Raw genomic sequence first — 12,861 nt, 5'->3', positions numbered from 1 at the left:
GAGGCTGAAAATATTTGAAAATTTCCTCGTTGTTCAAGGGCAAGTTTCTTTTCTACTTCCTGGTCAGTATTGTTGACAAAATTGAACAATTAGTATAGCGCTCTTTTTTATAAATATTAATATTCAATCATAAGATAATCAAATTGCACACGGACCAATTCGAGCTATTTTTTTCTAAAAGTTAATGAATTCCCAATAGTGACTACAAGAAAGAAAGTGCATGGTGCTCGAGGTACTTTTTGTCATGCAATTAAGGGTGCACCATAATTACAATATTGTAATTTGAAGGAAGAAATGAAACCTAAACTAAGAAACGCAAAACTTTTTTGATTGTTTCTATATTTTTCTGTAAAAGAATGCTTAAATTGCAGTGTCGCAAAAAATATCTTCGTGTAAAAGCTTTTCTACAACATCAAAATCTAAATCTTGAGAAGCGTTAAACAATTTTGCCAGAAAAATTGTGAAAACAATTTGTTAAAGAACCACTAAAAATTATTGAGACGAGTTGGAATATAAATAAGTAAAATCACTAATTTATTTGACAAGTTACGTTTTGTAAAACTCAGCTTCCTCACAAGGCCAATAAACTTTTTCCGTGTACTAATGTAAAAGGTAGCCTAAGGGAAAACGTCACAAAAAAGGCGTTATAAAATAAACTTTAAATGAAAACTATAAGCGATATGGAAACTAGAAACTGTAGGAAATGCGTATCATTGAGTATTTCACAAAAAATGAGGAGAGTGAAAGTTTTAGTAAAGCGGAAGGTCACTTATTGTCTGTGATGAGGTTGCAAAGCAAAAAGTATCTAATTTTTCTCTTAGTTGGAAAGTTGCAATGTTGAAAAAACATGTAGCAAAAACAGAGAAAAAAGCTGAAAAACAACGCAGAAAAAATAGTAAAAGTATATTAAAAACTTTCCAAACTTCTTCTCATTGTTTTTGATGGATGTCTCAGGTTTAATACTTTCCTGTTGTTTTATTTTGCTCTTTTTTTAATCAATGAAGGACAGGAAAATATGAATTGAAATTTGATGTAACTTATTAAGCAATGAAATAAATAAATTAAAGTTTCAAGTTTAAATATATTGTTTCAAGTTTAGCTCATGCAAACACTACTGTGAGCGGAGAAAGTGGGAAAATGTTTCCAAGGTTTTGAGGCGCTAAGCATTACCATTGAGGACTAGTTAACATTTCTCAGATCACGTCCTTTCGATCCTTTACCTCTCTTCAAATTTCAGAAAAAGTTCTTCTCGCTAATGATTTGTTGAAAATTCAATTCCAATAGTGGAAAAAAGCAGGAACAGAGAAAAATTTACTGAAAATTTAATTCAATTAAGCTGCACATTGTAGATTAAAATCTCTTTTTCTGGCAAAAAATACGCAATTGTGTTGATCTTGTCAATTACTAAGTTTTGAAAATATAATAATTTATACTAAGTCTTCCAGATGATGACATCTAACCAGACGGCCTCAAAGTGATTTGATCTCTTACCAAACTAACCCTCACATTGCCCAGACTCTCGTTAGAACTCTGCAAATTATGACAACTCCATTGGCCAGACTTTGTTGCGACTATGTCGACATACAATTTTAGGCGCTCTAGACTGTTCAGGCTCGTCAAATATGGTCTGGAAAACCTCAACCTGGGTTGTCATTACTAGCCAGATCACCACTGCTAGTTCCTATGAACTAAATTCATTATTCATTCACCCGAGTTGCTCATCATACAAATTTCTTAGTAGTCATACTAGGTCATATATGATTCCTAGTAATCATACTAGGTCTTATACGATTTTTATGATTTCCTAGTAGTCATACAAGGATCATACAAAATCTTTTTAGTGGCGCAACGCAATCGTAAAGTTAAAAGAGACTTTCATTCAGAGGAACAAGTCATTTTTTAACCAAGCAAAGAAAATTTGTACCCTAAAAATTGAGGAAACTTAAAGCAAAAAAGTATTTATAAATCATGCAAGTATTTATTAATATTGCCTCAACCATAAAGTCAACTTGCCGAGTTAATTATTTCAATGAGTAGGTGTCTTATGACCAATCTCGTGTGGGTGAGCATATGTAAACAAAAGGAATGTTATCTTACCAAATAAGGACATTAATTGTACCAGAGTCGAATCAGACGCTTATCTTGCAAAATTCTTTCCTTTTGGTTTGCAATATTGCAAGAATTGAATGCGTATCTTGCAAATTCTAGCATTTTTGATAACTATCTTGCATCGTATTCATAACAGAAATACTTCAAGATTCAATTTTGTGGATTTGTTATTTCAGCTCTCCAAGTGGACGTTGACGACACCTGCGGAACCCAGTGGAGTACCCGAGGACGATTGAGAAGGATGCTGATGACAACAAGTGGGGGGCTGTCCGGATTGATCTCAAATGCATCCGGAAGAGCCTCGGCCAGTTTCACTTGGAGACGGGAGTCGAGTCGAAAGAAGGAGAGGAACGCAGAAAAGGGAGAAGCTCAAGCAGCTGAAGTATCTGAATTATGCCCAGGTATTCGTCCTAAAAATTTTCCCATCTCTTGAGTTTATACCCCCAAGTTTATTCGGCAAAGTTTTTTACCCCCCCCCCCCAAAAGGCTTCTTTTACGCCCCAGAACTTCTTTTATGCCCCTCCCCCCCCCCCCACTTATACACCCCTAGATTAGTATGCACGTTCAACGCCACCACCAATCCCCCAAAGCTTAGTAAGCATATTCTTTCTTGGTGGCCATATTTTTACTCTCCCCCAACCGCACAAAACTTAGCGAGCGTAAAACTTTTACGCCCGCGCCCAGGCGCACGTCCTTATCGCGTTTCTGTTTGAACGACTCGAATGGGAGTATAAGCGACTTAAATTTCAAGTTTTTATCACAAGAAAGTTTTTTGAAACAAAGTAGATTAAATTATAACCAATTTTTTAACTATATAGTAAAACTTTCTTAACGTATTTTGGAAAGGTGATTTTGGTAACTCTTTAAGAAAAGGTGAAGTTGTCTTCCGGTTTAAAGTTTTTTGAAACTGTTTTGAAGTAGAGGCTGAAAATATTTGAAAATTTCCTCGTTGTTCAAGGGCAAATTCCTTTTCTACTTCCTGGTCAGTATTGTTGACAAAATTGAACAATTAGTATAGCGCTCTTTTTTTCATAAGATAATCAAATTGCACACGGACCAATTCGAGCTATTTTTCTCTAAAAGTTAATGAATTCCCAATAGTGACTACAAGAAAGAAAGTGCATGGTGCTCGAGGTACTTTTTGTCATGCAATTAAGGGTGCACCATAATTACAATATTGTAATTTGAAGGAAGAAATTAAACCTAAACTAAGAAACGCAAAACTTTTTTGATTGTTTCTATATTTTTCTGTAAAAGAATGCTTAAATTGCAGTGTCGCAAAAAATATCTTCGTGTAAAAGTTTTTCTACAACATCAAAATCTAAATCTTGAGAAGCGTTAAACAATTTTGCCAGAAAAATTGTGAAAACAATTTGTTAAAGAACCACTAAAAATTATTGAGACGAGTTGGAATATAAATAAGTAAAATCACTAATTTATTTGACAAGTTACGTTTTGTAAAACTCAGCTTCCTCACAAGGCCAATAAACTTTTTCCGTGTACTAATGTAAAAGGTAGCCTAAGGGAAAACGTCACAAAAAAGGCGTTATAAAATAAACTTTAAATGAAAACTATAAGCGATATGGAAACTAGAAACTGTAGGAAATGCGTATCATTGAGTATTTCACAAAAAATGAGGAGAGTGAAAGTTTTTGTAAAGCGGAAGGTCACTTATTGTCTGTGATGAGGTTGCAAAGCAAAAAGTATCTAATTTTTCTCTTATTTGGAAAGTTGCAATGTTGAAAAAACATGTAGCAAAAACAGAGAAAAAAGCTGAAAAACAACGCAGAAAAAATATTAAAAGTATATTAAAAACTTTCCAAACTTCTTCTCATTGTTTTTGATGGATGTCTCAGGTTTAATACTTTCCTGTTGTTTTATTTTGCTCTTTTTTTTAATCAATGAAGGACAGGAAAATATGAATTGAAATTTGATGTAACTTATTAAGCAATGAAATAAATAAATTAAAGTTTCAAGTTTAAATATATTGTTTCAAGTTTAGCTCATGCGGAGAAAGTGGGAAAATGTTTCCAAGGTTTTGAGGCGCTAAGCATTACCATTGAGGACTAGTTAACATTTCTCAGATCACGTCTTTTCGATCCTTTATCTCTCTTCAAATTTCAGAAAAAGTTCTTCTCGCTAATGATTTGTTGAAAATTCAATTCCAATAGTGGAAAAAAGCAGGAACAGAGAAAAATTTACTGAAAATTTAATTCAATTAAGCTGCACATTGTAGATTAAAATCTCTTTTTCTGGCAAAAAATACGCAATTGTGTTGATCTTGTCAATTACTAAGTTTTGAAAATGGAATTGCAAATATAATTTGTAGTGTTAATTTATTGAGAAACAATTAATAGAACGTGCAAATATATATGCCAAAAATGGATTCTTGGTTATAGAAACAAAATATTTTCTAATTGACCAAAGGAATATACAAATTTAGCGCAATTTCTTTTCCACCGACAAAATAATCATATTTTTTGTGCTAATAACAATTCGTATGGCAACGCTTTTCATCAAAAAATTGTGTCTGTGTCCAGAGTTAAACAGTTTGCTTAATTTTGACTAGTAACAATTTGTATTCCAGTCAGGTTTCAGGTTACTTTTGTTTTGGTAATTTGGCTACTTATTCTTACTGCCATGTAACTACTATCTTTAGTGTGCAGTACACTCACTTTTAAAATCAAAATATGGTTTCCCCGATGGCAAGTTTTGAATTTGGCATACGAATTCCCATGTCAATCTAGCGCAAAGTAAAATGTAGAGTGAATTTCTTCATGCGGTTTCCGACTACCTCTAATAAAATTGAGCTAGTAGTTCAAAATCCCTCAAATCAGGGAAACCATATTTCAGTCAAAACGCTCTGCTAATCCTCTCTAACTACGGTTTCCCCACTAAAAAATAGGATTTCTGGAAACCATATGGCAAAATTTGACATTTTGAGCAACCTCCGATTGTGTAGCTGCTGGCACCTTTGATTTTGCAGGTGTCTATTTTATGTTTTGAATGGGGGTGTTGATATCCACAAAAAAAAAACAGTTTTTGTAGATATCAACACCCCCCATTCAAAACTTAAAATAGACACCTGCAAAATCGAAGTCGCCAGCAACTACACAATCGGAAATTCTCATATACATAGTTAGAGTTGGAAATGCCAAAATCAGTGAAAAAGTGCTTGAAAACTTGCAAAATTTGTGTTTTAAGCAAATTTTGTGGTTCTGCAGAGGTCACGGGAAAAGTTTGGCTCAACAATTCAAGCCTGTACAAAACCATCAATAAACTCTAAGTGTGAGATCTCAGTGAATTGAAGCAGTGTCAGCTACCACCACTGAAAACAGGCTTTGCAAATTTTGAAATGCAAAAATTAGTCAGTGTCAGAACTTAAATTCAAAAATAGATCATATATATCAAAACCAGGCGTTTTTCAATTCAATTGAGCACTGCACGTTTGACATCTCGATCTGCAAAGTGGTCTTTCGAATAATTGCAGTTAAGTCTGAAGTCTGAAAAAATATCTGCAACGTACGCTAATTTTGACAAAGTTTGCTGTAGTTTAAGTATAAATTAAACTTAGTTAATTCCTTTCTCTCAATTTTTCCGCTGCCTTTCTTTACAGACTGTACGCATTTGCAACCATTACCCTGATTTTTGGAGTTTAACCCTCGAATGTGGGCCGTGCTTATTAACATTTTTTGCATCCTAAAAAGTTTTCATTCAAAGGGCAGCACTGTTTTTCAATTAGAATTAAAAATGTTTTCTTACATAAAGTAACTTTTCCAGGGTAATGACAATGACACATCTGAGGACATCGGAATTTATCAACCAAAATGGCTTTTAGTTACCTCTTAATCGCGTTAACCCCATGTTTTTCGTATTTTCCGTTCATATCACATGCGAGCATCTCATCATTGTTCCGACCCTCTTGAGGGGGGAGGAACTATATACTCAACTGGGTTTTTTTTTGTTCCGTGAATTTTCGCCGCTCGATATATTCATCGTAGAGAGTTGAGACTGGTATCATTAGAAAGCTCGTCCAGCGTAGAATATGGAATTAAAAAGATTTTTTTAATTTTCGTTTTCTACAGGGAGTTATCGAGGCTTAAACTTCTGAGAAAATAAGAGTGAATTCACGTTGTTTTTATTCACATTTTCCGGAATTTTTGCCTAAATTTTCGGCAATTTTGCTAAAATTTGTTATACTTTTTAAGAATAGTGTCGTTGATTTTATTTTTGAAGACGAACAAGCATTTTTGATTGTTTTGATTTAATTTTTTGGACAAAAAGTCTGGATAAACATTTCAAAATTTAGCCTTTTTCATCAACAACAGCACGAAATAAGCTACTTTAGTCCACTTTGATTAAATTTGCCTACAGTACACCCCCAAACAACACTCATACAATCTTTGTAGACTCAGAGGGGGGCTATTTCTACTTCAGAGTCCGCAGAGAGTGCATTGTAGTTAAAACTTTGCCGTTTTTTGCTAACTTTACTCGTTGATTATCAAAAATGCAAAATTTATTTTGAGTTTCAACTCAGAAATTATCTATATCTACAACATTCGAAAAATCAATTGTTCTTAACGGACAATAAGTATTAACAGGGGTAGTTTTGGGCCATTCTTGGACTGTTACAATCCAAAAAAAATCGGGTTGTAATCAGTCGGTCTTTTTTTTTTAAAAAAAAGACTTTTTTTTAATAATAAAGAACAGAACATATCAAATCAAAGCTCAGGAGTGATAGGTCCAACCAACTCGCTTGCTAAACAGCTCCAGGCTAATGCATTTAGTTTTTTAATTGAAGGTTTATGGTCGTTTCTTTTTAAAATAATTGTCTTTTCAATAAATAATGGCTTAATTAACTTTTCCTCTATTTTTTTCTTAATTTGTTCAACTTCCAGCTTAGTGTCAGCAAAAAAAGACTGCTTCTTCTTTCTACTGAGTTAACATTTATTCTCGGTTGCAGTTTTAAGCCTGAAATTATTGTTTTCTGGCTTTGATACTACAAGATTTTAGATTTTTGTTTGTTTTGATATTTGCCAGTTTTTCACGTTTTTTAATTTTGTCACATTATCACATTATTGACAGTTCTCATGTCACCTTACTAGCATTCAAATTAAAGCACAATTGAACATATTAAAATCCTGAAAGATATAAATCATCGTTTTAATGGCCTCGACGCCTCTTTCTTGAAGAAATCAATTGAATTTTTTAATTTTGTCTTAATTGTCATTTATACTTTGTCGTTTCGGTCGTATGAAATTTCCTGTATAGTGATAGCTTTCATTGGCTTTTCATGGAAGAATAGAAAAACCGATATTCTGATATTAGCAGATAGCTGATGGCTTTTATCACTTTCAAACCCATCGTTTTCCAAAATTAAAAAAAATTTTTTAACTTCGCAATTTTGTTCTTTTTATGTTTCTTTTTGTTACCTAATCTCGTTAGTTGATTACAGGTCAAATATGACATTATGGGTGTCAAGGGAATAAAAGGGTTGGTGTCCCAAAATCTTTTTTTTAAAGATTTTGTTATGACCTTACTGGCTTCGACACCGCTTTTTCACAAAAAAAAATTAAATTAATTTGATTTTTGTCATATTTGACGTTCTTTTTGTAGATGCAAGAAAAATTCTGGATAATTACAGGTCTCGAGGGTTTCCTTTTTATGAAAAAACGACGATATTTAAATAGCTCTTTTTGTAATTAATGCCTTTCATGACATTGAATGTAATTTTGTTTCGAAAAAAAAATTAAAAGTATTGCATACTTTAGCACTTCGCTTTTTTGTCTACTTGTTACCTAGTCTTACTAATGAATGGCCACGTACTACATTATAGCTGTTTGAAGAAGGCGCAATCAAATATATTTTGAGTGCCAAAATTTGGCTTGACGGTTTTGACAGCGTTTTCTGGCAAGTTTCAATTGAAATTTTGTTTGTTCTTTGTTGTTCTTTTTAGCCGCTCTAAAAAATGAGTAAGGTCAGGTCCTAATGCCTTTCTATAGAAGCAGTGGTAATCGCAAATTTTTTGAAAAAGACTTGGGCTTTTTTGGGATTCGCAAAAAATAATTTTTGGATTTTTCTATCTGTTCCTCATTTGGTAGACAATTATGCCAAAATTGTGGATGGGCGGGGTCGGAACCTTATGTGCCATTGCACATTACCGAGCCGCCTTGTTATCCTTATATACTCATAAATGTTCAAAAGCGGCAAAGATAAAAATACAAGCAAAACCCGTTTTGAAACATATTCGTTCTTGTATCAAGATTATGAACGGGAATTCGTTTACTAATTCGAGCAAATTAACTGGCCTCTTATTTGTAATGATTTTTGGATTTTGTAATGATTTAAGCAACGGACTGTAATGATTTTTATTGTCAATTGATGCGCTTTGTAAATTTAACTATCATTCAAAACAAGATTTCGTAATTTAACAATTTTACCAAAATTAGGTGACGACAAACAAATGCCAGGACGGAAGGCCACGGTGACGTTGCACATTCCCCCGAATGACCTCTCCAACGGTCACACTTTGACCTCTAACCAACTAAGCGTCCCAAACGTGTCAACAGAGACCTTCATTGACGGACAGAATCTTGGGTCTAACAATGACGTCACACAAAATAAGCAAAGCGAACCGGAAACGATTAAAACAAAAGAGATGAAAGATCAAAAACGTGCTTCTATTTCGGTTCAATTGGTCGCCGATCATTCGAGTTATGTGTCTCAAAACTGTGATTCTAAAAACTGTGGCGAGGATGAAAATAATAGCCAGATTGTTTGAGAAAAAAACTTGAATATCTTGAATACTATTCACCACACGAGAAAAAAAACGTGTTATTTCACAAGAGAGTTTTAGAGTATGATGTTGCGATTCCGGACAAACAAACTTCGCGAAAAAGCGGATACGAAAAAAACTGATTCATCATTTGCGGAAGTCCCAAGAATTCGAAGCATTTTCATTAGCACGGTAAAGACGATGATCGAAAGAATTGGTTTGGCCTCCATCAAAAAACGAATTAAAAAATTGCAGTCATAAAAGCTCGCGGTGTCTGTTTTCTGTCAATGTTGAGGTCAGCTGCGCGAAATATTAATACGATGCAAGACAACTTTCGATATGCTTTCTTTCCCTCCTGTGAACAAAAATACAACAAATACCTTTTCATTTCTATATGTTGGTTGTTTTTTTTCGGTTTATTCGGTCTAAAATGTTTATTTCTTCACTGATGCTGGTGTGCACTGCCTATGAAGAGGTGGAAGTAACCATAACATGTTAGTAGGTGAATATTATTTGTAATCCCCAGCGCAGGTGTCATGTTTTAACAATGATTTACTAAGTAATACCGCATATACGGGGGTGCAAATTTTTATAAAGGGTAACGGATAACAGAATATATCCTTTAACTCATTAGAAGGGTGTTAAAGTATCATGTACAGGTGGCCAATTTCTACCGGGAGGGAAAAGAAAGAGTTCCTAATTTAGAATTTGCTTCAAAACAAACTTTAAACTCACACAGTGCAGTACCTTGCTTTGTATATCACGCTTACACATTCTCGAACTTTTCAAAGCTCAAATTTATATGCTCAAGCAAAAACTGTTCAAATTTATTTGTGAAAAAACTTTCTTCCGTGTTTTTAGCATCTCGGGTCGAATTATTGCTAACAACCAACGTTTATTAGCGGTGAACTTTTCTAAAATAATTCTACCTACTGAAAACAGTGAAAGCAGTCTAGATTGTCAACAAATTAGATGGTGATCTCATGTTAATTCTCCACCTATAACGCAAAAATAAGTATGTGGTGAATATGTAATTGAAACATAGATTGAACACAAAAAGGTTTGGATTTTTCACTTAATTCTCTACCCAATGAGGAAGAGATAGGAAATTCTCAAATATTCGCACATAGTGTTCATTAAACCACTAACTGAATGAAATAATGCTGCACTAGAGGGTTGATGAAACCCGCCAAAAACGAGACGAGGCTACGAGACAAGGTACAGGTAAAAGTCAAATAAGAACAAACAATTACATTCAAAACTCGATGTCTATATTTAGAGGAACACTCAATAGCAAAATTAAAATGGCATCAGATAACACCTGAAGTAAACAAAACTATGCAACCTGTCCTGAATGAGACACCTCACAAAAAAGACTGTATGAAGAGATAAGTGCTCAAATAAATTTCGATTTTTGAAAGCTAGTGTATTCTAAGTGATTAAAACCATTAGTTATCAAATTAAATCGTTAAAAAGGTTCATTTATACTTCTTGATGTATAATTGAGGAAGCAATTGAAAACTGTCAGTATAAACCTGTTAAAGAAGCAATTCAAACCTATAACTATCCAAATTATGTCAACCGACCACAAAAAGACGGAAAAAATGGTCAAAAATTCTTCAAAAAATAAAATAATTTAATAATAAAATGATGTCAGAGCCCCTAAAATGATTCCTGACTGGGAAAATGAAACAGGTTCAATAGGGCACTCTTTAAATGCCGAGGTGACTTCCTCATTAAAACGTTATTCCGACAAGGAAACAAAGAATAACTTCGAAAAATTCGTAGATGTCCAAGTTTGCTTTTTTAAAATAGAGATTGGGTAGTATCCAAGCCAAGAAACCATCATTTGATAGCAATACTGTTAAAAACATGAATTTCAGCTCGCTACAAAAAGGATACGACCTCTACTTTTTTTGGCTAATTTTCCTATTGGCAGAAAGAAGATAAAAAATGAAAAAGCTCAAAAGTCCATTGAGTTATTTCAAAAACAAGTGACTTCAAAAGCAGGAAAAACCATAAACTTTAGACCAAAAACAAAAAATCAAAACTTAATGGGAACTGAATTGATCTTTGTATTAGCAATACTATGTCGTAAGACTACGAAAAACACCAAACATGGACAGAACCCAAAGTTAAACGAACTTTTTTTTACGAAACAACATTTATAAAGCCATTAAGACTTTGAGATTTTAAAAACCATAACAAACCAAATATTTAAAAGAAAACTTTTTTCAATTTAGTTCCAATTGATTATCAGAACTCAGAAATATGATTATCAGAACTCTTCCAATTGATTATCAGAACTCAGAAACTCTATTAAAACTAAACAACAGTATTAAAGCTATTAAGACTATGAGATTTTAAAAAGCATTACAAAGTGAATTTTCTAATAATTTTTTTCTTTAATTGATTTTCATTTGATTACCCAATGATTATTTTTTGTAAAAAAGCTTTGTGAAAAAACAATAAACAATAAAATTACCCTTTATAGAAAACTTATAAAATTGTCCTTAAAACAAATTGTTTACGCCAGAAGTCGCACCCGGAACAAGAAATGAATAATCGTCACAAAGACGAATAATCGTCACAAAGACGAATAATCGTTAAAACGACGAATATTTTGGAACACTCTTTCCTCCAACAGAAGATCAGAACTATGAAATTGCCAAATTCGGCACCGGGGAGGAGCGGTCAACGGACCTCTTGACATGTTCCAATCGGAAGCAAGAAACACAGTTGAGCCAATATCTCAACCAGAGGAAAGTATCACTTCCAATGAGCCTCTTGAAATGTTTCCTTTTGAAAAGATGCAGACACATCCCAAGCAATTCCGATCGTTGAGTTCCAAAAAAAGACGAAACATTCGAATTTACAAAAGCACTTCCGCGTCGAGGTGTCGCCGCCATTCAACGCAAAATTATGTCAGACAAGCGGTGAATGTGAAAAATTTTGTAAGATAAGCGGTGAATGCGGTGAAATTACAAAAATCAGGCGGTGAATGCTGTGAAAAAAAATCTTTATCGCTTGGTAGCGGTGAAAGTGCATATATTCACCGCTAACTTAGTGGTGAGCTTACATAAATTCACCGCTCAGAAAATAGCGCTAAAATTGTGTGAGAACAGCATTGAATGCGGTGAAATTATATAAATTCACCGCTTAACTTAGTGGTTAACCTACATAAATTCATCGCTCAGAAAAAAGTGTTAAAACTGTGTGATATCAGCAGTGAATGCGGTGAAATTAATGGGGAGTAAGGGAGGAATTGTTAGGTTTACCCCCCCCCCCCCCCACTAAAACTACCCCTCAATCTTACATATTTTTGACACTTTTTTCTAAGCAGAGAATCTTTGTAATTTCACCGCTAGATTAAGCGGTCAACTTGCAAAAAAAGCACCACATTTCTCCGCTTAGATATGTAATTTCACCGTTAAACATCCCAAATCTTACAACAATTATTTCGTGCATGTTTTACAGAAAGTAGAGTGAATATGATTCATATTCAAAAAAATTACTAAAAGTTATTTAGAGATGGCGTAGTGGAAGTAGAAGTGGATAACCTGCTGGAGAAGAATAATTCAAATTAGTGGATAGAACAGGGCTTCCACCCACCAGTTCAATTTGGCCTATTTCTACTAACGAATTCGGGGTATAGACCAAATCGTCCTGCTAACTGGAAGCCCTGTTTTATCCACTACTATAAGCACAACTAAAAATAAGTATAAGGTAAAAAAAAGGCATAATCCGCAATACACACATACTGTTCACTCTCCACATATACCACATCCACTTTCTACTCGAACAATACGCCTCCTTATATGCTTTATGTGATCTATGTGCATTATTTAATTTTTTCTAAAATTTTATATTATTATATCATATTATATCATATTATTTTAGATTATATCATATTATATTATATTATATTGAATTTTTTTTATTATATCATATTATGTTATATTATACTTTTTTATTTA

The 12,861-nt window shown here is 33.6% G+C and overlaps 2 protein-coding genes across 5 annotated transcripts in view; both read left to right on the top strand.

The window, feature by feature from the left end:
• Positions 1–9,293, top strand: part of LOC142337408 (uncharacterized) — a 130,451-nt gene extending 121,158 nt beyond the window's left edge. For all 3 annotated transcript variants that reach the window (XM_075386583.1, XM_075386585.1, XM_075386584.1), the window contains 2 exons: positions 2,286–2,510; positions 8,559–9,293. In XM_075386583.1, the coding sequence (XP_075242698.1) occupies positions 2,286–2,510; positions 8,559–8,890 (557 nt within the window). In that variant the 3' untranslated portion in view covers positions 8,891–9,293. The remainder of the gene's footprint in view (positions 1–2,285; positions 2,511–8,558) is intronic.
• LOC142337409 (anaphase-promoting complex subunit 10-like) overlaps positions 1–12,861 on the top strand; it is a 273,473-nt gene that overhangs the window by 193,049 nt on the left and 67,563 nt on the right. The window lies entirely within an intron of this gene.

Source organism: Convolutriloba macropyga, chromosome 4 (genome assembly GCF_964194025.1).
Source record: "Convolutriloba macropyga chromosome 4, txConMacr16.3, whole genome shotgun sequence".
Lineage (NCBI taxonomy): Eukaryota > Metazoa > Xenacoelomorpha > Acoela > Convolutidae > Convolutriloba > Convolutriloba macropyga.
This window is presented reverse-complemented; position numbering and strand designations above follow the sequence as displayed.